Source organism: Penicillium soppii, assembly GCF_028829465.1.
Source record: "Penicillium soppii strain IBT 18220 chromosome Unknown utg000005l, whole genome shotgun sequence".
NCBI classification, from domain to species: domain Eukaryota; kingdom Fungi; phylum Ascomycota; class Eurotiomycetes; order Eurotiales; family Aspergillaceae; genus Penicillium; species Penicillium soppii.
The window spans coordinates 3,368,081-3,394,909 of NW_026643235.1; the positions used below are offsets into that span (position 1 = coordinate 3,368,081).

At 48.2% G+C, this 26,829-nt stretch overlaps 12 protein-coding genes across 12 annotated transcripts; 4 read left to right on the forward strand and 8 right to left on the reverse strand.

The window, feature by feature from the left end:
• Positions 1-1,309: 1,309 nt before the first annotated feature.
• N7529_006726 (uncharacterized protein) lies at positions 1,310-1,666 on the reverse strand (the record flags this gene model as incomplete). The annotated part of the gene is made up of 1 exon (XM_057242253.1): positions 1,310-1,666. One exon carries the CDS (start codon positions 1,664-1,666, stop codon positions 1,310-1,312), a length of 357 nt encoding a protein of 118 aa, XP_057097612.1.
• A 790-nt stretch (positions 1,667-2,456) lies between these two features.
• N7529_006727 (uncharacterized protein) lies at positions 2,457-3,101 on the reverse strand (the record flags this gene model as incomplete). Its single annotated transcript, XM_057242254.1, has 3 exons — positions 2,457-2,835; positions 2,896-2,988; positions 3,043-3,101. 3 exons carry the CDS (start codon positions 3,099-3,101, stop codon positions 2,457-2,459), a joined length of 531 nt encoding a protein of 176 aa, XP_057097613.1.
• A 29-nt stretch (positions 3,102-3,130) lies between these two features.
• Positions 3,131-5,403, reverse strand: N7529_006728 (uncharacterized protein; the record flags this gene model as incomplete). Its single annotated transcript, XM_057242255.1, has 7 exons — positions 3,131-3,249; positions 3,318-3,859; positions 3,915-4,005; positions 4,055-4,570; positions 4,632-4,740; positions 4,798-4,944; positions 5,002-5,403. The coding sequence occupies 7 exons, from the start codon at positions 5,401-5,403 to the stop codon at positions 3,131-3,133; spliced, it is 1,926 nt and encodes a 641-aa protein (XP_057097614.1).
• Positions 5,404-6,253: 850 nt separating this feature from the next.
• Positions 6,254-10,787, reverse strand: smc4 (condensin subunit SMC4; the record flags this gene model as incomplete). The annotated part of the gene is made up of 4 exons (XM_057242256.1): positions 6,254-6,349; positions 6,402-6,479; positions 6,537-7,289; positions 7,341-10,787. The coding sequence occupies 4 exons, from the start codon at positions 10,785-10,787 to the stop codon at positions 6,254-6,256; spliced, it is 4,374 nt and encodes a 1,457-aa protein (XP_057097615.1).
• Positions 10,788-11,039: 252 nt separating this feature from the next.
• On the forward strand, positions 11,040-12,076 carry N7529_006730 (ELYS family protein; the record flags this gene model as incomplete). The annotated part of the gene is made up of 3 exons (XM_057242257.1): positions 11,040-11,190; positions 11,250-11,479; positions 11,537-12,076. The coding sequence occupies 3 exons, from the start codon at positions 11,040-11,042 to the stop codon at positions 12,074-12,076; spliced, it is 921 nt and encodes a 306-aa protein (XP_057097616.1).
• A 623-nt stretch (positions 12,077-12,699) lies between these two features.
• On the forward strand, positions 12,700-14,723 carry N7529_006731 (FG-nucleoporin nup42; the record flags this gene model as incomplete). Its single annotated transcript, XM_057242258.1, has 3 exons — positions 12,700-12,745; positions 12,801-12,897; positions 13,274-14,723. The coding sequence occupies 3 exons, from the start codon at positions 12,700-12,702 to the stop codon at positions 14,721-14,723; spliced, it is 1,593 nt and encodes a 530-aa protein (XP_057097617.1).
• Positions 14,724-15,139: 416 nt separating this feature from the next.
• On the reverse strand, positions 15,140-15,682 carry S10a (40S ribosomal protein uS10; the record flags this gene model as incomplete). The annotated part of the gene is made up of 3 exons (XM_057242259.1): positions 15,140-15,224; positions 15,300-15,523; positions 15,641-15,682. 3 exons carry the CDS (start codon positions 15,680-15,682, stop codon positions 15,140-15,142), a joined length of 351 nt encoding a protein of 116 aa, XP_057097618.1.
• Positions 15,683-16,084: 402 nt separating this feature from the next.
• On the forward strand, positions 16,085-18,202 carry N7529_006733 (ASCC2 family CUE domain-containing protein; the record flags this gene model as incomplete). Its single annotated transcript, XM_057242260.1, has 1 exon — positions 16,085-18,202. One exon carries the CDS (start codon positions 16,085-16,087, stop codon positions 18,200-18,202), a length of 2,118 nt encoding a protein of 705 aa, XP_057097619.1.
• Positions 18,203-18,458: 256 nt separating this feature from the next.
• On the reverse strand, positions 18,459-20,208 carry N7529_006734 (fatty acid desaturase; the record flags this gene model as incomplete). The annotated part of the gene is made up of 2 exons (XM_057242261.1): positions 18,459-19,941; positions 20,006-20,208. 2 exons carry the CDS (start codon positions 20,206-20,208, stop codon positions 18,459-18,461), a joined length of 1,686 nt encoding a protein of 561 aa, XP_057097620.1.
• A 291-nt stretch (positions 20,209-20,499) lies between these two features.
• On the forward strand, positions 20,500-22,767 carry N7529_006735 (phosphoribomutase PRM15; the record flags this gene model as incomplete). Its single annotated transcript, XM_057242262.1, has 10 exons — positions 20,500-20,508; positions 20,564-20,608; positions 20,659-20,737; positions 20,796-21,115; positions 21,174-21,192; positions 21,242-21,251; positions 21,308-21,488; positions 21,535-21,824; positions 21,877-22,553; positions 22,607-22,767. The coding sequence occupies 10 exons, from the start codon at positions 20,500-20,502 to the stop codon at positions 22,765-22,767; spliced, it is 1,791 nt and encodes a 596-aa protein (XP_057097621.1).
• Positions 22,768-23,056: 289 nt separating this feature from the next.
• On the reverse strand, positions 23,057-23,866 carry N7529_006736 (uncharacterized protein; the record flags this gene model as incomplete). Its single annotated transcript, XM_057242263.1, has 1 exon — positions 23,057-23,866. The coding sequence occupies one exon, from the start codon at positions 23,864-23,866 to the stop codon at positions 23,057-23,059; it is 810 nt and encodes a 269-aa protein (XP_057097622.1).
• Positions 23,867-26,128: 2,262 nt separating this feature from the next.
• On the reverse strand, positions 26,129-26,774 carry N7529_006737 (Magnesium transporter NIPA; the record flags this gene model as incomplete). Its single annotated transcript, XM_057242264.1, has 4 exons — positions 26,129-26,278; positions 26,382-26,558; positions 26,606-26,719; positions 26,769-26,774. The coding sequence occupies 4 exons, from the start codon at positions 26,772-26,774 to the stop codon at positions 26,129-26,131; spliced, it is 447 nt and encodes a 148-aa protein (XP_057097623.1).
• Between the last annotated feature and the right edge of the window lie 55 nt (positions 26,775-26,829).

Genomic DNA, 26,829 nt, shown 5'->3' on the forward strand with positions numbered 1-26,829 from the left:
TTGGAACATATCCACCAATATCCGCTTCCGTGCATCCCGCTAACCGTAAGTGGGAGTTTCAGGGGTCTCGTGCCTGATACTAAGCTACTTTGGGTATAATTGAAAAATAACAAAGTTACCTTGAAGACCCTGATTGGTCCCTTTTCCTCAGATAACGAATTATGTACTTTGGAAGGTTGCCTGTCCCCCTAGGTGTATATGCTTGTATGAATATCGTGCTCTGACTCAACTCTAGCCCTTCTACGGAGTACTTTGTCTATATATATAAGTTGTATTTTACAATGACTTGGCAGCATCAAACTTAGTGGCTTAGCTTCGTTCTGGACCATTCGTGGGAAATGGTTTTGCAATGAAGATCAAACCCCAAATTGATATCGCCACGGGTGAGTTGTGCTCATGTACATTTGCATATCCCTTGAACAATAAAATCAATCTATTTTCAGTTCTCGTTCCTCTCGTTCCTCCTGTTTCTCACAATCTGAAATTTACGAATGCTCCGCATAATACAGCCAATAACAAAACCATATTCAAAGGCCAAGCCTACCTCCCAGGTCCACGAGTGGAGTTGTCTAGCCTAGGAATTTCTGTTTCTTGCATTTTCGGTGTGGGCCTTTCCCCTGTCTCTGTGTCCATCAATTTTTTTAGTATCATGCGAATGATGCTAAATCCTTCGAGCTTACCTCCCATTCGCCGATACGAGTCAAATGACGGCTGCGGCGTTCCTACCGATAAATTTCGCTCTATCGAGGCTGAGACCAATCAAGGAAATTTTGGCTGTTCTGATCGATCAAACGCCACTCGTTGGCGGTGACACACAGCCAAGTCCATAGCCAAGTCTAACTAGACTAGATCGAAGTACGAGGTACTCCATAACCACCTGGCCGTTCTCAGGTACCCGTCAGTAACCTACGTATGTGGGACTTGTTATCTGTCGATAGCCACATGTACCTTGCAGCGGTGCAAATAATAACTCAGTTGAGTTGTTCTTACCTACAGATTGAGATCCCAACTCAGGGGTCAATCGCGTCCGCAGAATATTATCTTCCAAACAAAGTGCCACAAAAAAGCAAAATCCAAGGAAATTCATTTGATATAGTTTTATCGAATCGTAAAATATCACGGTCGTACAATATTGTATGTCACATCTCATCAATAATCCTGGCTCGGTCCATCCGGCCCACCTTTATCCCCCGAGCTCAGAGATAAAAATAGCAAACACCTGCGCCAAATCGATGGTATTCACCCAATAGTCAATTACTCCGTACGGAGTACGGAGTGCAAGGTTCATAAACTCATGTTCCCATTTATGTCATCGTGGTGCTACTTCGTAGACCTTTGGTGGTGAGCGCACACTGGACATCCTACTGGTACCGTAGCTCATATGAGTGGTAGTAGTAGGATGGCTACGGCGACGTTTGCGATGGTGTGTAGAGCGCTCGCGCTCGCGCACAATAGGAGGATTGTAGTCGTCGGACTCGCTGCCACCGCAACACACCCACGCTCCGGGTAGCTTGAAGAACCACCATAGCAATTGCAGAAAAAGGGTTCCTGCGATCGAGCCGATGACGATACCTGCAATGGTACCACCGTCAATTGTGCTTGGACAACTGTCGCCTCCACTCGACTGCCGGGGTAGTATATAATTTGTTGGGGCCTGAGTAATCATTATCGTTAGCATTGGAAGATTCTCGGTCCATGGTTCTTTAGTTCGGCCCGTGAGATGAGCCACGGAATGGAACTCGCATATCATCATGCAATATTGTGGATTAGCACGTACCATAGCAGTCTTTACAATTGGTCTGTGTTATTGATTTCTCGGAGAATTTCAATGCTCAATGGTTGGCAATGGCATAGAGAACGGCGGGGCTGTTTAAATTCCGACTCTAACTAATGCATGACAAACGTGCGTATGCGTGTAGATGAGTAGGACGAAAACATAAACAGGTGGGAAAGGGAAAAATTAAAAAAAAAAAAAACATCCCGAGAGCCTCACATCATATATGTAGAGAACAAGAAACTGACCCGAACTTCGTCACATCCCCGCTTCTGATGTAAGTCGGACATCGCGGGCGCTTAGCGGCCTAGAAGAGGAGTGATCTTCCTTTGTTTTTCACTGCGCAAACTCGAAATTTTGGCAACCAACACTTGCCGGAGGCTACAATTGGCCGCTCTTTGATGTTGGTCCTCAGATTTGTTGGTCAGCTTCTCACAATTGTGTTTGCGGTCCTGAGCTATAAGTGCCTAGCCATGAAAAGTCTTGTTTCATTTGGCATTCATCTGGCATGTGAAAGTGCAAGGGTTCTCTCAGGTCTTATGCTACGGAGTTGCCGAAAGACGGGCTCAGGGTTAAATCATTCACTATTGTAGGGTATTCAAATGCTACTTGCGCAACAATTGTCTGTTACTCAGTCTCATCCAGAGAATCTAGCGTGCTCCGTCAGAACACATCAGATGTTTCAATCCTTGTTCAACTGCACATGTCCCGGGGAAGGCGGAACCTCTCCAGTTTCCCACGCCTTCGCATCAGCCCCTAGCTCAAAATGGATTGTGCCGCCCTTCGTCATCACATCGTCATGCTCAACCCAATTCTTCTCCCACTTTTTACCATTAATCTTCACGCTTTGTACGTAATATCCGTCTTCTAGACCATTTGCAGTGATCCGGAGTGTTTTGTTTCCATTGATTGTCATGTTGAGATCCGGGAACCACGGAGATGAGAGAAGATACACGGGCTGCGTGACGATCGGGTAAATACCGAGCATCTGCCACAACAGCCAAGAATTCATGGCACCGGCATCGCTGTTTCCAGGAATTCCGTAGGCTGCATCCTTGAAGCTGTTTGGAGAATGGGGCGTTTAGCAATTATCCCGAATACAAGTAAGCAGGTAGACTTACTACTGAGTGGCTAATCTCCGTGATTGATCCACGCTCTTAGCTTGCTTGTTGATGTAATTGTATAGATATGGCGTTGCGAAATCGGGCTCATTACTAGGTTACAGGCAATTAGAGTTTTGTAACGTTGAGGACATCATAGGTACAAACCCGATATTCATCAACGTGGTGATACCTGCGCCGTTTGCGCCGAGATCTTGAACGGACATGTTGGCTTTGAACTAGATGCTGTTAGTAACTAGCTTACAATGTTGGAAGTGCGGCTTACCATCACGTCAAGTCGAGACTCGAATTTTTTCGCGCCCCCCATGAACTCAATCAGAGTCTTCACATCATGGGGGATAACAAAGGAGTATTCTAGTAACGTCAACATCAGCACCACCTCTTTCAGCTCCTTCTCATAGCTGATCAAGAATTATACTAACCCCATGGAGTGCCCTCATAAGTGTAATCTTTCCACTCACACCCATAACAATAGAGCGGGTCATAGCCACTGTTATTGAATGAACCATTCGAAAAGCGAGGTGCCAGGAATCCATCAAAGCCCAAACTCTTCACATCCGTATTCCAGATATTCTGCCACCCCGCAGACCGGTTGAGATACTTTTCCTGATCACTGGGCATCTCTCCAGCAGCAACCTGGCTGACTGCAAAATCATTGAGGCTGTATTCGACTGTGCGCGAGATACAGCGAGTATTCCGATCTTGCGATACGAATCCAAGCTCTTTCCAGTCGTCTAGCGCACCACGGCCTTCCTTCGTGCTTGCTGAAAAGTCGGTTGGGTCAAAGGTGTTGTATGGTGTAACTTCTGCGTCTCTTTTCATCGCTGCATAGCCTTCTGTCCAATTGATTCCGCCTCGCAGACCTTTGACGTACGCATCTGCCAGTACATTGTCTGCATCGGAACCACCTTGAACTAATCCGTTCCAGTTTCCGGAACGCCCATCGGGCATATACCCTGAGTGCCTGCGAGATTCCATCATTAGTCTGAGTCAATCTGGCGGTTTGTTTGTTTACTTACTTCCAGATGTCGATCAGACCTCGAATCATAGACTCATAATACTCGGGCTGGAAGATATGGTAAAAGCTGACTGTGCAGCGGAAGATGTCCCCTGTTGCCATGTCAGTACCCGACCTCACTTCGGATGTCAAATCACTCACACATGGTATAAAAGTCATCCCAATAAGGCTCCCCCGAGTCCCAGAGTGGGTTCTCGCCCGTTCGATCCGAAGGCATGAGATGGATAAAGTACAATGAGCTGTACAACAGTCTGACATGCGTCATGTTGGCTGAACTACCCAATGGGACTTTGACCTTGTTGAATACATCTTCATTCCATTCTTTCACTGCAGCGGCTACTGCATCATTAAGCTTCCATGATGGAATCTCTTTTTGAACATAGGAGCGTGCCCGGTCAACGGAGATAGTGGAAATACCGACGCGCGAGGTAACGTGTGAAGCAGGTCCATCATTCCAACTAAATAGCAACCCGACTCGGTTGTTCATTAAGCCTGAGGTCACTTTGCTAGAAGTATTTGTGAACATTGGCTCACTCATCCCGCCATTGGCTAGACCTTGGGACCGTGGCATCGGGTCTGTATTCACCCCGGAAAACGTCTGTGAATGATCAGGGGAATTGGCGAATTCTCCATAAAAGTAAATCGTGAAAGGTGCTCCTTGTTTTAAGGTTAGATTCTGCTGTCAATGAAGGTATCAAGGACTTGCCATTATTCCAACCACCAGCATACGTTCCGTATCCACTGTAGGCTTTGCCATTGGCCTCGATCTGTATCTCGCCTCCGGCAAATGACTGGCAATTAGAATCCCCGGGAGAGCCAGGTAGATACTATTGCTTATGGTCAGTCCGCTTTTTGAAGTAAACCGTTTCTCCAAATCTACTTACGTGAGACACATCGATCAGCACATGCTTCTCCCCCTCGGGGAATGAATACTCCATAATCCCTGCATGGCGCGATGCTGACAATTCCACGGTAATTCCGTTCTCCAAATGAGTTTTGAAATAGCCAACTCTGGCAGTATCGTTGCCAACCTATAAAAACGTCAAAAAGCCAAATCGAATCATACACCCCATTCATGGTTTAAATACCCTTGGTTGACTATAAGTCAAATTATCAAGTACGTTGACAGGCAACTCAACAGAGGTCAATGGCATTTGAGAGACAATCCCATACTTGGGCGACCCTCCAGTGCCACTCTCATGCATCATACTGATACCAGTGACATTTCCATCGGGCGTCCACCCACCATTGAGAGTGGCGGTGGTCCAGTTTGCGGCAGTCGTGTCAAGTCCAACTTTGGCTACGCCGAATGGTAGCGCACCACCAACAAAAATATCACCTCCGCCGAAGGCAGTGCCTGCCTCGGGGCCTTCGGAACCTATAAATGGATTCACATACTGGGAGAGGTCTACCTGGGTGGCGATGGAGGGGCCGATGTATAGAAGTAAGGGGCCCCAGATAGCCAGACGTATAGGTGGTAACAGCATCATGTGAGTGGGCGCAGTGTAAAGTTGAAAGCATCAAAGTAAGAGTATACTGTGTCGTGATGATAAGCACAAGAGTGGGATGATACACCTCCTTTGCTTTTATACATTCCTGTAGATGGTTGACCAGTGTAACCCTCGCTTGGGCCTTGATTGCAGCGTCAAGTCGACCACGGTCCAAAGAGACCCCATGCAGTGCCCTTGCTTTGAACAATCGAAATACAAGAAGAATTGATTTGTTACATGATGGACTGATCGGCTTCCAACCTTCCACTTATAAAACTAGCGCCACAGTTCTCGGGTCTTTAATAGCCGAATAGACTCTTTATAGCCACGCATATGCCGTGCAATGTAGCGTTTCTCCAATCTCTTGCCGATCAAATATGTCATTGCGCGCATCGACCCTGTAGCAAAGGAAATCATATACCTATTCGGCACATCGATGCGGGGTATACCGACATCGCAGGGACCTGAGATGTCTTCCTATTAGAAATGCGCGTTTCTAGATTTAATGGCCTTTAATCTTCAATGCCATCGCATATATTATACAAACATCTTCAACATAAATTAGCAATCATTCCTGCAACAGTCCCAGCATTGGGGTTCGTCATTCCTCCGTCTATAACACTTATTTATATAGCTCATTCAACGCTACTTGATCTTATGTTCAATGGAAAGATACCATTCAAGGTCTCGTTTCTAAAGTGCACAAGCATCATATGATGTAAAGGAAACAATATCCAAAAATTCCCAGACTCCCAACCCATGATATCATCGTAAACGGCAAACAAACAGCCATATCCAACCAGACGAAAGGTTGAACATGAGAAACAACAGCAAAGCGTACAACAGATCATTAACGACCGGTAATATAATCCCGGTTCTCGATCGTTACACTCTTGGTCATGTGGTTAACTTTATAAACACCGACAAGTCGGGCAGCAAGCTCGAACTAGAGGAGATGTTAGTAATGCTAATTAAGAACAGCAAACATATGCACGCACCATGTTGTTTCGCAACGAAATGACAATGAATTGAGCATTCTTCGTCCGTTCCTTGATGTATGAGGCGACAATAGAAACCTTCAGGAATAAGTAGTTAGCACACAGAATTATGGCAATTGCGAAAGAAGAACTCACATTTCGGAAGTCCAGGGCGGCATCAATCTCGTCCATGACATAGAGCGGAGTGGGCTTGTAGTGGTGCAGAGCAAAGACGAGCGCCAAACTGGACAAAGTCTTCTCTCCACCAGACAAGTTGCCAATGTTCTTCCAGCTCTTCTTGGGAGGCATGACTGAGAACAAAATACCTTCGGAGAAGGGATCCAAAGAATCGACCAACTCTAACTCAGCGTTACCACCCATGGTGATCATCTGATACATCTCCTTGAGGCGCAAAGAGATGATTCCAAATCCTTCCATGAATCCATTTAAACGAGAAGATCGAAGTCCATCCAAGCGAGCCTTAGCTCCATCCCGTGACGTCAACGCGGTGGTCAAATCTGCTGAGCGGGATTCATGCTCGGCGGCTCGGCGACGATATTCTTCAATGACCGATAGATCGACTGAAGCATTCTGGACCTTCTCTTCCAGGGTAACAATGACGGCTTTCAGAGACTCCTTATTCATGGCCTCCAGCTCGTCCTTGGTATACATCTGGAGTTCAGCAGGCTCTTGCTCTTCACCAATGTCACTGATGTTCTGAACTGTCAACTTGGAGAGCTTCTCCTCCCAGTAGCGACTGCGCTTCTGGTTTTCGGCCAATGCCTTTTGGTTCTCTTCCAGCTTGTTACGCATCTCGATCTCGGTGGCTCGAGTTTCGTTAAGCTCGGTCACCTTTGCGTCAAGCTCGCCCTTCAGAGTTGTGAGCTCATCCTTTTGAGTCTCCAATGCCTATGGATAGTCAGTCACTGCGAGAGCCTCGTCAAACATAAAATCACATACCTCTTGGGCTTCCTCGGCCTTCTGTCTCCAGTCGGAGGATTCGTTGGCCTGGTTGGAAACATCCTCCTCGAGCTTCTCCAACTCATCATTGATTTGGCCAATCTCTTGCTCCGAGACATCGCGTGCTTTGGTGTGCTTCTTGATGAGCTTTTCATTCTTGGCCTGCTGGCCCTCGGCGTTGGATATCTCCTCGGCAAGCATGCCAATCTGCTCCTTCAAGCCATCAACCTTGGCCTTTTGACCACGGAGTCGAACACCACCAACTTCCATGATCTTGCTCTGCAGTGCTTGAATCTCTTCCTCGATGCCGCTCTTCTCATCGTTGAGCTTCTCAATTTCTCTTTGGGCCTTGTTGATTTGCTTCTCGAGGGCAGCAATTTGACCTTCGTCGGAGTCTGATGGTTTGTGCTGTGCGCTCAGTTCCTTGACACGACGCTGCGCATCAACAAGACTGCGTTTGGTGCTGTCAATTTCGATCAAGATTTTCTGGATCTTAGTCTCGACGCGAGGGATTTCCTCTGATCTTTCCTTCATCTGAGCCTCCACATTGCGCTGCTTCTCTTGAAACGCCTGGAATTTTCTTTCCAGATCCTCAAGGTCTGATTCCAAGCGAGATACTTGTTCCTTTGTGGTATCTGCGACTTGCTTTGACGACATACCGCCTCGAGCAACACGAGTACCACCACCACTCATGGTTCCTGAGACGTCAATCAACTGACCGTCTTGGGTGACCACTCGCCAACGCCGGGCACCGTAGGCGATACGGTTGGCTTGCTCCAGGTCCTTTGCAACCAATGTGTTTTGCATCACACTGTAGAAAGCCGGTGCAAACTTAGGATCCTTCGGCTTGACGAGATCGAACAGACGAGGAACGCTCTCAGGGGTATAGATGGTAGACATATCGCGGCGAGGAAGGCGATCAAGAAGAATGAAGTTGGCTCGGCCAAGATTGTTCTTGCGCAGATAGTCGATACACTGCTGACCAACCTCCACGGTTTCGACAACCATATTATCGAGAGCAGGACAGGCTGTAGAAATTGCGACATCGTACTCCTCATCAATCGTACCGAGGTTACCAAGTCGGCCATGGAAACCGTCAATACGGCCCGACTCTTTGAGCCGCATCAGGCCAGTCAAAACACTTCCACGATTCTGGGTGCTGGCCAAGCTAACTCTAGCTTCGTCTGCCTTTTGCCGGGCACTTGAGACATGCGAGCGAACTTCGGGCTCACGGCCAACATACTTCTTGAGGTCATGTTTGAGCTTTTCCACCTCAAATTCCAATTTCTCCTTCTGGGCTTGTCGCTCTTCAAGGTCTTGTTGCTTTGACTGTAAACTCTCTTCGATCGTGACGATTTTTCCTTGTGCCTCCTCGAGAAGAACAGCGCCAGCGTTTCCACGCTCACGTAAAATATCGAGTTCACTCTGGGCAACGGCAACAGCAGACTGTTTTTCGTTGATCTTTGCGTTCCAGGGCTCAAGAGACTTTTGCTTAGTAGCAATCTGATCTGAAAGTCCCTGGGTTTTTCCTTTGAGGCCCTCACGGATCGAGTTCAGTTCCTTTTCTTCTGTTACCATCTCATTCTCAAGCTGAGTAGTCTCGTCAGTCTTCTTCTCGATGTCAGAAGTGAACTTCTCAACCAGGCTCTGACATTCTGAAGCAGCGAGACGGCTGGTCTGCATGGCTTTCTCCAGCTTTTTCCGTTTGCCCAGTAAAAACTTCTTCTTCTCCTCGAACTTAACAGACTCTTTGTCATATTTCGCCATTTCCTTGAGCAGAGTCTGGGTGTCCTTCTCCATAGACTCGTAATGACGGACGCCCTTTTTGTAGGCCTTCTCGAGCTCTTTGATGCCAGATTCATTTCCTTCGTGTTTCTCGAGTTCCATGTTCAGAAGCTCTTGCATTTGGAGAATCGCCTCTTCCGTGACGCGGACATTGTCGGCACACTCGTCGATGTAGATTTGATAGAGTGCGGACTGTTTCTGGGCCAATTCGTTTTCCTCGCGAATATAGGCGAGAGCCTTGTCCTTTTTATCTACCAAGGCGGACTTCTCCTTCTCCACGTGCTGGACACGGTTGTTCTTCTCCACGCATACGTCATTCAGGGTTTCGAGCTCGGTGGCTGCTTCATCGATGGGGGTCTTGTACTTCGAGGTTCCGATAATGTCTTCCAAATATTCAAGTAGGCCTTCGTCGTGTTCGTTGGCGGCCTTGGGCTTCATTTGAGCGATCGACTCAACTTCACCCTGCAAGATCAGGAAACGCTTGTGATCGAGGTCGATTCCTCGGTCCCGAAGAAAAGTTGTCACGGCGGTAAAGTTGGTTTCCTTCTTGTTCATGTAATACTTGCTGGTGTTGTTCTTGAACGCTCGTCGGGAAACAATCAGTTGGGAATCTGGGACCACTTCATGGCCACCTTCAGGCAAATCAATAACCTGAGAAAAATGCACCTCCACTTCACAAAATGCAAGATTGGGATACTGGGCGGAATTGTGAATCAGTGCGGAAATTTTTCCCTGTCGCATCTTGCTGGCACGGAAGCCAAACACAAACAAGAGCGAGTCAATGACGTTGGACTTTCCGGAGCCGTTGGGTCCGACAACAGATGAAAATGAGGCGTGGAATGGACCAACAATCTGCTGTCCCGCGTAACTTTTGAAGTTTGTCAGAATAAGGTTCTCAATGATCATTCGGGGCTTGGGGCCCTCGGGCTCTTCGGGTGCTTGGGGGGCCTGGGTTCTGGACTTCGCCACAATATCCATGGGTCTCTCAAGGACTGTTGAGTTCGGGTTGATGATAGAAATCTGGGATTTGGGTTCTTCCAGTTGCTTCGACGGAGACTGGCTCTGGTTGACGGCGGATTCGGTGATATCAGACAAAGGCGGCACGCTGGCTCGTTGTGTGCGCACATGAGGCTCTGGTGATTGGGAAGGCTCTGGAGTTGGAAGTGAGCCGTTTGTTGGTTTGGGTGTGATTGAGCCACGACTCTTGCGGGGGTGAGCCATACTTTTTCTTTTCAAAGCCGCTTTGCTAGAAGGCGATTCAGGATCGGCCTCCATTGAAGCAATACTAAGTCCTTCGTCATTCTCATCATCCTCGTCATTTTCGTCGACATCCATCTCATCCGCGTCCATTGCATCGGTGTTGGCATCGGCATCTGTATCCATCGCATCGGAATCATCCGTTGATGCTTCTTGGGGTTTGCCGGTTGCGCGGACAGTAGACGGTGTCACGGGCTCCAGAGTCATTCTCTTGCCCGAGGCTCTTTTTGCTTTCTTGGGAACTGGTGTGTAATCCTCTTGCTCCTCCTCGTCGTCGTCATCGTCGTGTGCATCTTGTGTTGGTGTGACATTTCCGAGGTCCTCCGATTCAGATGTATCTTCAACGACATAGCTCCGGCGGGGAGCAGACCGGCGCGATGGCCGGCCCTTTGCGACAGAAGCCATGATGTGCAGATCAGTTAGGTGTCTGCAGCATGGAGGGGCGATGGGGGATAAATGGATTGTTTTGCCAATTGAAAGTGGGTTGTTTACCTCGTGCCCAAACAAGTAAGGTGGCCGCCGTTCTGCCATAACAATCAGTTCACCGCCCTGTACCACTGTAAGTTACCGTACGGTAATTACTCCTCCGCGGAGCTTCAAGTGCAGTTCATCAAAATTACTCTATTGTAGACACCATCAGCTTCATTTCTGACCACCATGGCTCCTTGGGAGAATTTTGACCAAGTCTTCTCTTTCAATAAGAAATACGCATATGAACCAAAGGTCTTTGACCAGATTCTCGCCAATCGGCGCTCACTCGATAAGCTCTTCGCCGATCGACTGTTAGAGCTCTTTGGCATCCAAGGAGGTACAGTGAACCATATATGAGGGATTGTAACTGCATGCTAAATCAACGGTTTTCTGCAGTGACCAAGGTCTATCCTCCAAAGACGAATGCAGACCTCCGAGCACTTTTCAACCACATTGTCCCATCTGAACTTGATATCCATCACAAACAATCCTTGATCTATTACATCCTCAAGGACTGTCGCACTGCTCCAGAAGCTTCAGCTCAATTTGCGCAACAATGTTATCTTCCGGAAAAGTACCGTCTTTTCATTGATGGACTTTGGAATCTGGATCGACTTGATTTCAGGGTGAGTTGTCGAGGGCTCTGATGGCAACCATCTGCTAACAAGTATGTGAAAATCCAGCGCGCAGTCGAATTTTTAGCAGATCCCTCTCTTATTCCTACATTCCCGGACGAGATCCTCCATGTCTTAACCCTCACCAAACTCCCAAAGCACGATGATAGTCTTGCAATCGCATACTATCTCACCGCGGCACCTCCTCTTGCAACTGTCAAGGTTCGCAGGGCTTTCTTTGAAACTCTCACCCGCGCCAACGTCACCGAAGCATTCTACTTTACGCGCAAGTATGACGAAGATCTTCGTCGGGACTTTTTCGAGCAATTGGTGGAGTTTGTGCACAAGGCTAGCCCTGGCCAAAACAGAAGTAGGCGCGCAATGGAGCTTGTTGGTCTTCCACTTGATGAAGACGAAGAACAGTGGTTTGAGTCTGTTTTGCTACACGGCAATGCCAGTACCCTGCCTGGATCCAAAGATACCGTGATGATGCGACGCCTAGCAACTGGCCGACTTGGGGAAATTACACCAGAGCTCGAATCACTGGGTGGCAAGAAGGTTGACGGTTTGAACTGGGATGACCTCCGGGCGAGCATACGACACAACTAGATGATATACCCAACCAGCAATACAACACTGGTATGATTGATTAGTTTAAAAATTGCAATGGAAATGGAGGTTCATGGTTGCTCTTATGAAAAACTCTATCAAATACTCCTATCCCAATATCCATGGCATGGATGCTATATATGCTTAAGTACCTAGGCAGTGTTGCAGACTAAGATCGCCGCTTCGTGTGGGGATATATATCATGAAGTTACAGCCTGTAGGGCAATTTATTTGAAGCAACATTATATATAGTTTGACAATGCTAAGCACAAAGTGAGAAATAGGTAAAATGATCGCTTTGATCAGACTTACGCCAAAAACTCTTCCTTCTTTCACATTTAATGAAAGGGCAGTTAATTAACTATGTAAATAATAGTCGGAATAGTAAAGCGGCCGTGACGATAAGATACGGTCTGATTGCCGCGAAAATGTCCCAACAGCGCTGACCACATCCCTTTTCCCGCATAACGACAACGAGCTTTCTTGTTGTAAACTCATATATATACCCTAGAGTCATTCTTGAAAGGGCACATAATTGTGATTGAACGTGTTTGTCGCGTTTGCAGTGCCGGGGCCCTAGTCATCGGTTCGGTCTTTTGCCTCCAGACAACTAAATCGCAAAGATGGTGGTATGCACCTTCTTCCAGCAAGGTCGCTGTAAATTCGGAGGTATGAACTTGTTTTAGGACAAAAAAAAAAAAGGGAATCACTAAAACATTTCTAGCGGGTTGCAAGTTTGAACATCCTGGTCGAGGAACAGGTGCATCGGGGAATCGATTCGGTGCTTTAGCCGGAGGGTTTGGAGGTGAGTCTTCAACTTTGTTATGAAAAGAACAGAAACACTCAGTGCACATTTGCTGTTCTTCCTCCCTTTTCTTCACTTATTGTTCCTTTGTTCTTCAATATCCACGCTTGTCTCTTCAATTGTCTTGTCTCTTTTCCATATTCAATCTTCTACCTCTATCTGTTTTCTTCAATCCCATACTGCTTTGAGTCTCAAGATGTGATATCTTCCAGGATTGTCTGAAATCATTGGAGTTCCTCAGCCTTTCAAACCGTTTATCCCCAGTCCTCTTGCAAAGTCTGACAGATGGTCAACAACAGGTGCAAATCAAACCTCAAGCAACCAAAGTCAACGACCAGCCAAGTAAGACATATCCCCGGCTTCAAGCCAACCACGAACTAACCTGAACACAGCTTTGGAGTGACTGCAGAAAACATCAGAGATGACCTGATTGTGGCAAAAAATCGTCCGCAATGGATCTTCTCTGCATACGCACCCTCAAAGGAAGTCCCGCGTCTCCTGTTCGGTGGTCCGCACCGCGAACGAAGCGCAGAAGAAATGCGACTGCGCCACTATGAATTGGCTGCCGCCGGTAATCTCAACGAGGCGGTGCAAGAAGCTTCGATGCTCTGGGAGGAGTGTGTGAAGCAGACAGATGCCGCCTACAATGACCCGCATGCCGCTGCCAAATATGTCATCGACGGTCAAAACGAGCATCCCAATATATTCGACATTATTGAGGGCAGAACGGATGCTATTTCTAACCAAGGCCCAACGCCCTTCGGTCAACCATCTGCACCTGCTCAGCCTTCTCCATTTGGCCAGCCAAACATGAACGCTGCATCCAATGCGGGCCCTGCACCTGGAGGTTTCGGCGCTCCTTCCTCAACATTTGGCCAGACCACAGCAATTGGCCAACCTTCTGGATTTGGCAAGGCTTCAGCACCAGCACAAGCAACTGCGTTTGGCCAACCATCTGGATTTGGGCAACCATCCTCCTTGGGTGGCACCGGCTTTGGTCAACCCTCCACCCTAGGCGCGCAAAATTCCCTTAACAACGCACCATTTGGCCAGTCAGCTGCGAGTGCGAACCCATTCGGTAAGCCTTCAGGACTAGGAGGAGCTTCTCCATTCGGTGCGCCATCTGCTGCCTCTCCTTTCGCCCAAATTTCCCAGAACCAACCTGCACCAACCGGACCATCGCCGTTTGGTCAGAATCCTGCACAGACTGCCCCCTCACCATTTGGAAAGAACCCCGCGCAACAACCAGCATTCGGCACGCCATCCGCTCCTGGTGGGTTCGGACAGCCATCACAAGTCCAACCCCCTCAGCCCTCACCATTCCAACCCGCCAACAGCAATCCATTCGGGGCCCCTACTCAACAGCCTCCAGCTCCATCTCCTTTCGGGGCCCCTTCACAGCAATCAACCGCTCCCTCACCATTTGGACAGCCTCAGCCTCCTGTGACTCAAGGCGTACTGGTACAAACTGCCAACGCTGGACCAAATGCATTCATGAAGACCGATGTTCCCAACGAGCTCAACCCACTCCCGCAACTACAGGGCGAAACCCGTCATGATCCTCAAACCAAGAGACTGACAACTTGGAAAGGTCGCCCCGTCAACTATATCAATGAACACCCATGCTATCTCCACCCACAAGACAACAAAACCTTTGTCAGAATCAATTTCCCCAATGGCCCTCCTGAACCAGCCAGCCTCAGAGACTCTCAGGGCAAGCTGGAGGAATACACCCCGGAAGTGGTCGAAGCGTATCAATTCTTCCTCCAGAATGGCCACTTTAAGGATGGCAAAATACCCGCAGTACCTCCCCAGCGAGAGTGGATCAGTTTTGACTTTTAACACATCAATTGATATCGCAGAAAAAAGCATATCTGTTCGTCTCCTACCTCCAATGACCTGTGCCTCATGATTCGACAAGATGGTGCATATTGTTTTCATCACAGCCACGAAAGGCAAATCGCGCAGCGACTGCAAAACACGCACGGTATATTCATGGATGGAAGTTAAAACATGTTCGAGTTTGTGTCGCAAGCAATTAGTCTACTTCGAATCAAATTACGATTGAAGCCAACTTAGCATCTACGAAGTTCTTTTGTTTCAAGATGTTTCCATTTTTTATTTTGTTTTCAGGTAAAACGGGATCTCCCACAGCCTCATACAAGTCCAGTGGGTCAGGGCTAGCTCCAAAGTAGCAGATTGTACTGCAAATCCACCAACCGATGATCCCTCCCTGAGTCAAGCCCGACCTAGCGCATTTATGCGGCAATGGTGACCTCAACCTCAACACCGGCCTCGATGTTGATGATGATCTGCTTGACGGTCTCGGTGGGGGCGAGGAGGCTGAAAGGTAGACTGTTAGTCGTTGTACCTTCAACGGCGACAATGCCGCATTTTTCGAATGCGGGAAAAACTCACTCAATGAGACGCTTGTGGATGCGCATCTCGAACTTGTCCCAGGTCTTGGAACCCTCACCGTTGGGGGTCTTACGGGTGGAGATCTGGAGGGTCTTGGTGGGCAGACGGACGGGACCCTTGACCTGGAGGGACTTGGAGCGAGCACGGTCGATCAGCTCCTGGCAGACCTTCTCGAGGGAGGCAACCTTGCGGGAGGTGAGGGTGATGCGGATCTTGTGGACCTTCTGTATAGCGGAAAAGAGGTGATTAGTACTCCATTGGGGTCGACGAGGTCTATGTACACTCTGAGCTGCAGCGACGGCAGTGTGCGACAGTGACCATTGGAGTCAGGGACAACGTACAGGGCCCTCGCCGAAATCCTTCTCGGGCTTCTGGAAAGACATCTTGAATTGATATGAACTGGGTCGGGTTAGTGAGGGAGGATTTCAAAGACCAAAGAGGGAGAGCGCACAATTTAAAAGGCTAATGCCGTCAAGACCTGAACTACTAGGCTCGGTAAAGTGATGATGGCTGGTCGAAGTTATTGTGGATCGAGAATTGGATATCCAAAAAGTTCAGTGCGAAAGTCTTGGCGCTTCGGTTATCGTGCGCTAAACCACTTTTGGTGCCCTTCTAAAGTATGCTTAGTAAGCACCTTCTTTTGGGCCATGAGCCTGCCAAGTTATGACATTCAAAGATGATAATGAGGTGACAAATGTTAGCGTGTTCTTTCTTTTGTTTTATTGCCCCCATCTTCTTGTATCCTGTTACATCAATCACAGTCATTTCCAGTGTCATCTGCTCAAATGGCGGAGTTCCCGCCACTTGCTCCAGTGCCATCCCCCGCAGTGCGGAGGACAATCCCATCAAATGACTGGGAGAATTGTTTAGATGCATGGATGACTCTACTGGGAATCCGGCTGAATGCATCTGATCAGCAGTTTAAAGTTGCCGCCACTGAAGACATATCGATTCCCCTATTCTTGGGGTCATACTATCAATATACGGCCGCAGGGGACTCTAGTCTGCAAAGCGGACCTAAAGCTCGACAGCTTCGGAAGCTCTGCTTTTTGGTCACAAGGCGATTTTTGCTTGATTTATCCAATCCACCAGATGATGTTCTAGAATGGAGACTTCTCGGCAATTTATGTTGCTGCCATCCGTCCAGTGCGGTTTTGAAGACGTCATTATTAAAGGCCTGGGAGCTGCACCATGCCAAAATCACTTCCAGTATCGGCAAAGCGAAAGCTAGCGTGATAAAGAATCTCTCTTCGGCGAATGCTTCCTCAAACCCCGAGATCATTTCTGACATTCGTCGTTTGACCATCCTAGCTTCTGTCCTGCCAGCATGTGGCCAAGAGCTCATGGCGGGCTCCGATTTCTTGGACACGATAGCAGAAGCTTATCAGTCAAAGGGTGTTAGGGAGGAGTTTCGCAAGATCCTCGTTGCTAATGCTTACGTTGGGTTGATTTCCTTATTGAAGGAGCCAGTCAATTTGTCCTCATTGTTGGACCAATTGTTCAGTCTCAAAGCCGCCGCCCGAGTTGGGGCACCGAAGATCAAGAAAGAACCAACATTGCTCTCTGATCTAGTCTGTAGCTCAGACCTGCTTATTCGATTGGAGAAGTATCTCTTCAGTCACCCCCAGAAACGGGGGCAAGATCTTCTCGCCAGCTTGCGTGCCTACCAAGTGGAATCGAAGTCGCTACACCATCGATATCAGAGGCGCAAGAGAGTAGACAAGGGTAAAGATGTTTCTTCAGATCCTGTCATCTCTGGAGAAGTCCATGCACATAAGATGTCACTCGTCACACAGGTGCAGGACCTGTTCCCTGATCTTGGGTCGGGATTCATTGTACGGCTTCTGGACTTCTACAACGAAAACCCTGAAACTATTGTCGCCCAACTGCTTGATGATTCGCTCCCTCTGGAGCTTCAGTCTCTAGATCGAACAGAGCAACTGCCTCCCCAGGCAGGACCTCATCGTGTCCATATGTCACCTCAACCAACACCACCCGCAATGCCATCACCCCAACCCGAATACCTTCCGACCCGAAAGAACGTCTTTGACAATGACGTAGACATAGCCGAACTCAGCCGCTCAGGCGATGCCCAAGGAAAATTGCACTTTGGCCGTGTCGATGCAGACCAAACAGCCGACACAGTTCTGTCAGACCGCAGTCAACACGCCGCAAACAAAGCAGCAATCCTCTCTGCCTTGGCAACATTCGATTCCGACGATGATGAGCGGGACGACACCTACGATGCAACCGACGTGGGCGGCGCCATTGACGGACCCACAGGTGCAGACGGCGAAGCCGATGCAGACCAGCGCAACCGCCGCGCAGTCGACATCGACGCAACGCTCTTCCGAACATACAAGTCTAACCCTGGTCTCTTCGCCCGTGACTCGGCGACCCGCCGCTCGCAGCCTCGCCAGTCATTGAAGCGCGAGACTGAGATGACCGACGAGGCTATTGAGGGATGGGCTGTTATGCTTGCGCGTGACTCAAAGCGCCTTGCTAAACTTGAAGGCCAGCTGGCTATGGACGCCGGTGGGCCTGGCGGTGGAGCATTGAACCAGCCTGAATTGCGCTCTACTTCTTACAGGAGACCGCAGCCTCGTGAGGATGGCGACGAGGGCTCTGACGAGGGTGAATCATCTGGCCATCCTGGCTCAAGGGGTGGCAGAGGGGGCGGTGGACGTGGTGCAGGAGGGGGACGCGGGGGTGGACGAGGCCGTGGACGCGGTCGTGGTGGTGGTGGCGGCGGTGCCGGCCCTCAGTCTGCATCTGGAGGTCAGGGACAGGCGGATAGTGCTGCTTCGCGACAGAGAAAGGAGGAGAACAAGGGGAGTCGCGCAAATCATAATCGTCGGCAGCAACATGCGAAGAAGATGGCGCGCGGTGGATTGCCTGGTTAAGACCGCGAAGAGATCTACATGGTACATGGGCCTAAGTCATATTTGCCAATCTGGTGCATTGCCACGAATGTAATGTAAATAAAAGATACTTGTTAGAGTTTCATGTAAAGAGCGATTAAGCACTGGAATAAGAAGCATTCAGTTGATTCATTAATACGCTCGAGGATGGAATGCGGCATAGGTGTTCATAACGTTCTATTGGGTCACTCGTTTCGTTCTCGCTCACATGGCCAGCAAGGAACAGACACTTCACATATCAGTGGTGATGATCGGAAAAGACACCTTCTTCAACAATGGACTTGCGACACTCCTCCATGAGGCGGACCTGCTTCGCCACTTCACCCAGTCGGCTAATGACTTCTTTGTTTCCATCGTAGAAAGTGAAGATCGCATAGGGAATACCAGTTTCGCGGCAGAATTCCAGAACAAATTTCTGCGTACGACGTAGGTTGTGGCGCGGTATGCGGGGGTAGAGATGGTGGATGGCCTGGAACTGCAAGCCGCCGTGGAAGAAATCAAGCCACGTTGGGCAGTCGACATCCATGGTAGTTCGAAGCATTTTCTGAGGGAAAGATTCGCCAACACCCAGGTTGGCCGTTGACATAGCGAAGTGGGACAAAGTGATTTGAACATGGAGAGGCGAAGGGACAATGTTTGAGATGAGGAGGAACACAATCCGGCTGCTAGCATCGGGAAGCGTCTTGTACAGTATACCGTAGCCATACCATGTCCAAAAGAAGACCTGTCCGACAAGCTCTAAGTAGAGATGCCACCAAGCAGGACCTCTTCGAGGAGCTTGGCCCTTGAGTAGATACTCCCAGCTTAGGGCGGTAAGGTTGAAGCGCGCGAGCATCATAATAGGATAGTAAGAATAGTTCTGAAATTTTAGGAAGAATCGAGCCGGGGCGTCGTAAGCCATGATTCTGTCGTAGTAGGTGCTTTTGAGGCTCGTAAGGAAACGATGAGAGATAGCGAAGAATGGGATATGCTCAATATCAGGATCATGTTCAGGCTCATTGGTGACGATGTGATGCACATTGTGGCTTCGCTTCCACCAGCCAAGACTCAAGCCACCAATAAAGTCCGCGATGACGATTCCAATAACACTGTCCACGTGGAAGTTGTGTGTAATTCCCATGTGGCCAGCATCATGGGCGGTGAAAACAAGCTGATGCCAGACACAACCGAGGAAAAATGCAGAAGTCGCCCACCACCCCATGCAGAGGAACATGTAGGACAGGCCTGCAAAAAGCGTGTATCGACAGCATTCAATAAAATAACAAAAGTAGTTGCAGTCGAAAAGACCCTCGGCCTTGATACGGTTGTGTAGTTCACGGTATTTTTGTTTGATCTCCTCCTGCTTCGCGGTATCCAAAGAAGGGTATTTGGCAATATCAAAATCAATCTCCTCTTGAGTCCTGGCATCTAAGAAGGCAGGCTTGAGTTGAGAGTGAGAGTCCTTGGTCATAATAGGATGGTTGGAGTTGATTGGTCTCCTTTGCCGAACAGTACGTTTTGAGTCGACGGGATCAAATGTCGGCGAGGGTGGGATTGATCCCTCCTGACTCGAACCATCGGAGCTTTCTTGAGCCGTGGAATCCTCATCGCTCAAGCACGTGTCTTCTGTATAGAGCCGGAATTTGCCGCCTTGTATCGGGGGGAGGAAGTTGGTCCATGTTCCTTCAATTCGTCCGATCTGGTACGCAGGCATGCGCTCGCGAGCTTCTTGAGAATGTAATCTGGACGAAGTGAATTCTCATTAGATTGATACAAGGCTGTGCTGCTTGCAATTTCAAAACATACGCGTTGATCTCATCTGTCGCATCCCTGCCCACCATGTGTTTGATAGGCTTGTCCCCTCCGGGATGGTACTTGATCCAGGCGTCCACCTTCAGGACACGATCCTCATAGATCATGACATGTTTCCCTTCTGCAATGAGTCCTTCAATATATCGTCGAGACAAGAGCGTGTCCTTCCGGGATGGTCGGTATGCGGGTTTCTCCATCGTAAGGTGTGGTGAAAGTGTGTCAGATTGAGGAACGAGAGTGACAATTCACAGAGACATTGCCGAGTCAAGCGATTCCAAGAGACAGAATGCGGATCGAAAAAAGAATAGAAACAAGAAGCAAGAAACAAGATAGAATCTAAATTCCACCGGAAGCAAGGCAGAAACAGAAACGTGCAAGGGGCGGAGGTGGATAACAGCGGGGACCGATCGGCCGCGGTCAATCACATTCACTACTTTTTACTTTGTGCATGTCACCTTTCACATTACTGGAGTTTCATATCTTATGGCATGATGGCTGTGAGTCTTATGATTGATTATATATCCGAGATTATATTGTTCTAACTATTTTTAGGAATCAATTTCTTCCTTAACTCAAACATGGCTGCAGTGGGACCAAGTCAGTGAATTCCATAATCTGGTGGCCTGATTCCACTGACTCGGATATAGGACCCTACTACTAGGGCGGAAATAGAGCAGTTGAGGGACTTTAATGCCACGGATGAGCTGGAAAGCCGACTGCGTAACCGTTGGTGGTCTTTCCCCACGCTTTGGTCCGTCCCCGTCTGATCTTTACATACCCGTAGGCATCGAGTTCGGAACAGCCGGTCTTCGAGGCCGCATGGCAGCAGGTTTCTCTTGCATGAACTCTTTGACTGTCATACAGGCATCCCAGGGGCTTGCCAAGTTTATTCGAGACAAGCGTTCTGAGATTGCCTCGAGCGGTGTTGTCATTGGACACGATGCGCGCCATAATTCCGCGAGATTCGCCGCACTTGCTGCCAATGCCTTCATTGCGCAACGTATTCCTGTCTGGTTCTTTGAAGAGGAAGGACCAACACCAATGGTGCCATTTGGTGTGAACCACTTCCAAGCCGCGGCAGGTATTATGGTGACAGCAAGCCATGTAAGTTCATTCCAAAGGTTAGCCCCGTAGCTAGATATACTAACCAAGGAGTCCCAAGAATCCACCTCAGGATAACGGTATGTAGTTCAACCCGAGGAACACGAATTCTCGCTGATCGTTTCGCAGGTTACAAAGTGTAAGAAGGCTAGAAGCGCTACGTACGAAAATTACTGACACAATATTGTTTGACAGTTACTCGAGCAACGGCGCTCAGATAAACCGACCTGAGGACGGGGAGATCGCACAATCCATTAAAGAGAACCTTGAACCTTGGCCTGCCGCATGGGCAGAACTCAAACCGAGCGAATACTTGTGCGCTGATTCATACCGGAAGCTTCTCCCTCATTATAGCAAGCAAGTCGAAGAATTCATGGTACGCCCTTTAAGTGCAATTGAGGGGCCAATCTAACGAACATAAGAAAACTACCGTGTCAGACTGGCAGCCCCCGAGATCATTTGTTTACACCCCACTACACGGCGTGGGAGGCTTGGTGCTCCCGACTCTCTGTCACTCACTCGGAATCAATAACTTTGTATCTGTCACCGCTCAGGAGAAGCCGGATCCTGATTTCCCAACCGTGAAGTTTCCAAACCCAGAGGAAAGCGGAGCATTGGATCTTGCTATTCAGACCGCCGATCAACAAGGAAGTACTCTGATTATTGCAAATGATCCTGATGCCGACCGCTTTGCAGTAGCAGAGAAAGTGGAGTATGCAATCTTATGCCTTTCGCAGCTTTGCAGCGGCTAATTTTTTCTACAGTGGCACTTGGTATACCTTGACTGGAAACCATGTGGGCGTTCTTTTGGCGTCCCATATTTTGGATTCCTTTGACACAAGCAAAGACTGGTCTCATATCGCGGTGCTGACTACAACTGTATCGAGCGGCATGCTTGCAAAGATGGCAGCTGCAAAGGGAATAAATTTCTCTGAGACCCTAACGGGATTCAAGTGGATGGCTAATGTTGCTCGGGATTTGGAGAAAGCAGGAAAGACCGTCGTCTTCTCTTACGAGGAGGCACTAGGCTACATGTTTCCATCTGTGTGTTATGACAAAGATGGAATTACAGCAGCTACAGTGTTTCTCGCGGCGGAGGCAAAGTGGAGAGCCCAGGGGCTAACTGCATATGCTAAACTCCAAAACCTCTTTGCTGAATTTGGACACCACGAGACACTGAACAATTACTTCCGATCTCCTGATCCTAAACTTACCTCGAAATTGTTCCAGGGCATCAGAGGCAGCTCGTGCCTCACAAAAATGAAGTTTGGCCCATTCAAGATTTTGAGATGGAGGGATTTAACAGAGGGTTACGACTCCAGCACATCTGATAATAAGCCGGACTTGCCTGAAGATCCGACGAGCCAGATGCTTACGCTGTGGCTTGACGGCGGAGTTCGGTTTACATTCCGAGGTTCGGGGACAGAGCCCAAGGTCAAGTGTATGTTTTCCACTATGTTATTGCAGTGAAACGTTTACTGACAGCTCAAATAGTCTATATCGAGAGTTGTGGAAATTCTCGCGACGATGCCGTCAAGGCTGTTTGTGATACGTTCCTGACTATTCGGGAAGAATGGGTCCAGAGATTCACGCCTTCGATGACATATAGCAAACAGCTCCCTACATCGTCTGGTCATGTTCTGAATGTGGAATGATAGCAGGGCATTTGATTTGGTAGGAAAGGAAGCCTGCGAGATGTCTGGTTTTGTTTCAAGTAGCTGGTTTACTCACCTCTGAGCTTTCCAATTGAAAAAAAAGAGACAATGTGTCTTTTCGGAATTATGGAAAGAGGCATAAAGCAAACAAAAGATCATGCATGATAGCGAATTGTAAGCATTCGAGAAAGACGAGACATTTACTGGTTTTGAATGCCTTCGAATTCCCAATTAGGCAGGACCCACTCTGAATCATCAAACTGCATTGCATAGAGACGGGTGACAAGATTCAAAATTGGAATTGCTGCACTTCTCCCAAAAGCCACATTCTCATTTCCCGAAGTGCATCGGTGTCATTGCTCGGCAAAGAAACTTCAATTTTCTCATCATGCCAGCCATGAGTCCGCTTAACTAGGCTCAGATCATGACCCTGAGCCCGAGAGGAGTCAAAATCGATGATGACGGGACTATCGCCCTGAAACATGATATTGCAGGGATTTATGTCATTATGTATGATTCCCAAGCCATGAAGATGTTTCAATCCCAGTTCAATCCCCTTCAACCAACCATCGACCTTGCTTAGATCGGCCTGAGTTCTCTGGTAGGCGAATTCTAACTTGTTGCGTCGAGCAGGGTTTACTTTGTCCATGAGTGTTTGGTCGTACTTGGTGAAGTAGATGCCTCTAATCGAGCCGTCGTTGACAACGGCACAACCGTGGTATTGGGCAATATTCGGGTGAGGGTTCTTCTTTAAAATCTCACAGGTCTTCACTTCTGCTATCCAGGTCTCCCGGATGAGATCTGGATAATTGGGACTGTAAGGGGATAGGCTTGGCTTCTTTAGATACAGCGTCGACAAATGCTCCGGCAGACCTTCTGCCTTTGTGAATGTGTCTTTGAATTCAGGGAAGACGAGGGCGCCTTGGATCTTATTGGTACTGAACATATCGCCGAACTGGATTTCTTCCTTTGAGAGATATCGCTTTCGTGAAAATGCCCGATAGATAGAGCCAGCCATTTCGTAGACTATGGTGGTCTTCTCGAATGCGAAGTCATCTTCGGGACCTCCAAAATCCTCGGAGTATTCGAGAATGTACATTTCCGATGTGAAAAATATGCGTCAGTCTAAGAAGATGGTCAGCAGAAATGGCAAACCCAGCTTTCATAGCCAACTGCTAAGAGCTGCAATGATCACGAGATAAAGCGGGTTCCCACCTAGTCGTGATTGAAAGTATCGTTTTCACGGGTTGTTTGCACCTCGTCAGCCAGGACTTGTGCGAGGCAAATCAAGGATGACCCCAAGAGTCAGCAGGACATCCAGATCGGGACCCCGTTTCCCAAAAATGTTGAGTATATCACCCTTCCTAGGCCACAATGCCGGTCTCTCATTGTCCACAAAAACTCTACAAGCTCAAGATGTATCGTCGATACGAACGTCACCCAACCCAAAAGAAATGCAAGACTCGCGCTCAGCTACATTATCAGGATGAAGTGTGCCAGAGGAGTCACTGTCACTCCCATCATCGTCCGTGTCACGTCCATCAAGCCACGCCATCCTCAAGCCACAACCCAAATCCAACAGACGAAAGCGAGAGAGAGGATCTCCAGCCTTATACACATGGGAATCGGCAGTCTTTAATGCAGAAAGAGCAATCTCATTGTCCCTTTGGTACTCACTTTTGCAGTCTAGACACTGGTCCCCGAATGTGAGAGAATAGCGACCAGTGTTGCAAAGACATTGTTGAGACTAAATACACACCTTAGGAACAAAACCAAGAAGAGGACCCCAGAATGTGTTCATCATTATGAGAATTGCCCTTGTTTTCGACTCAAGACTCCATGTATCTATGCTCAGTTCGAACCAGAATTCAGTAACTGGAGTGAAGGTGATACTTATGTCGACCATTCCAACCATTACCATATCAATAATCAATCGGTCCCCGAGGAATACACTATGTATTGCCAACAATCTCACAAATACCATCCTCGCCAACGTACTGTATCAGCAGAACCTAGTTCTTTTGTTCATGCTACGATGCACAAACCACACACAAGCAGGCACAAGGGCCACATCAAATCCGTGAGATTTAGTGAGGAAAACGACTCTATTCATTATCCCACCACGCATGACCCGCACTGCCCTGTACATAACAATCAACACTCTGATGGTCGACCTCATGGCGTTTATGGAAACGTCTTGCCAAGTACCGCTCGGGGTTCGAGGACTTATAAGTGGGAGTGGGGTCCCCCACTGCCACCTCGAGGGGGAGGATGGGTTCTGCAGGGAATTGAGTCGAAGACAGCCACTTTCAAGAAATTGCCGTCTAGAACATTTGGGAACACATTGTAAAGAAAATGAAGTGTCATGTTTGGACTATGCTGGTGTGAAAAATAGCTATAGTTAAACGGAATCCAGCTGATTAGTATACCTCAAGTGAGAAGTCCATCTCAGCTGACTGTAGGTATTGTTCTAGCGTGGCTTCCGGGTGTTGATTTTTGCTTAAACCTTTTCTGATATCCTAATTGATCACTTGCGCCGCTCGAGTCGGGCCGAGCCATTAGTCAACGGGTCCATGGTCCGGGCCTAAATCGAGTTTCTCTTCGCTGCCGGTCTACTCGTATGGCATCGGGCTCGTCCTTTCCTACCATGAGACATATCATCATGAAGATCTTACAGCAATTGGTTTTCAAGGGTTAGTCGAGTGCAACAAGGTGGGTTTGATTCATGTTCAAGCGGCTGGCCTTAATTTCATAAGACTTTGTCGTAAAGCCAATCTTTAATGAAGAAATAATGATATTTGTGTCTCATCTAAGGAGAGACACCTTTGACTAGTCCAGCTAATATCGAGTGTCCGGCCAAAGTGACTAGAAAGAATATAGAGAGAACCGATTCCATGATTGCGAGTCACTGTTACAATTCCTCTTCTAATTGGGCACCAGAAGATCGCCTTCCGGGGCTGTGTTCGATCTCTACACTGCTTGTTACCACGTGGTTGTATCTTCCGTGGGAGAGGCTGAGTGACCTCATGCTTGTGCCTCGCAGTGGACCCTTGCGCTTCCCCGAAGAAGACGCCGTTTTGGACAATTTCAAAAGGGAGATGCCCGTAAAATTGAGCAGAAATCTACAGATCATTGAGAGGATACTTGTCCAGTTGCTAGTGTTCAGCCCTTGGTAGTAGACGATAGAGGCGGAGAGGGTACACGTTGTAAGATCAACATAATACATCGCGGTTACTCTGTAGAAAGCTAAGTACAAAAACCGTGTAGAGTAAAGTTGGACGGAAGACTCACAGTGATGTAGGAAATTAGAATATTGCTTCATTCCGGTACTTCACCTGCGTCAATGTGGTGATTATCAAAATTAATACGAAGACATAGGTCTGGCATGAGGGAACTGGTTGTGACCACCAGTAGTGAGCTTTACTGCGATCTCAAACGCTGTGAACGACATCACAGGCACGGATCCGACTGAAGAGCATATCGAAATATATACCAATGGGTTGGCTCGCTCCTGTACATGTGCGACTTTCCAGACGATATAATTGGCAAGTATTGTAACACAAAGACAATAGAGAAGAAAAATTAGAGATATGTCAGAAAGTCATGAATATGACAGCGGAAGGATTGCGAACAAGGTTCATCGCCAGTTGCAGGATCTCATCAATGGTCTTGATATCCTTGTCGCCCGGCACATGGAGCACTAGCAATACTGAGCCAAGATACAAGCAGCGCATCCGAGTTTCCCAAGGAAAATTACCTTTTCCTTGAGAAACAATGAGCCCATTGAGGCGCTACTGTTGTTCAGCGTGGCAGAGTATCATTAGTTCGTCCGACTCACCCAATGAGTATACTCAAACCTCCAAATGAGGTGACCAGCACGGCTGAAGCGAATACGTAGGCAGCAGTGTTTATCAAGTCCCCAGAGACCACTACAACTGCGATCTGTCAGCCTCTAGCGATCTCCGTCGAGTCCGATAGCCATACGCAGGATCGCTTCACACCAGCATAAGCTGATAAGCTTGGCGGCCAACGGCCAAAAATTTTGTTCGAACAATTTTATTA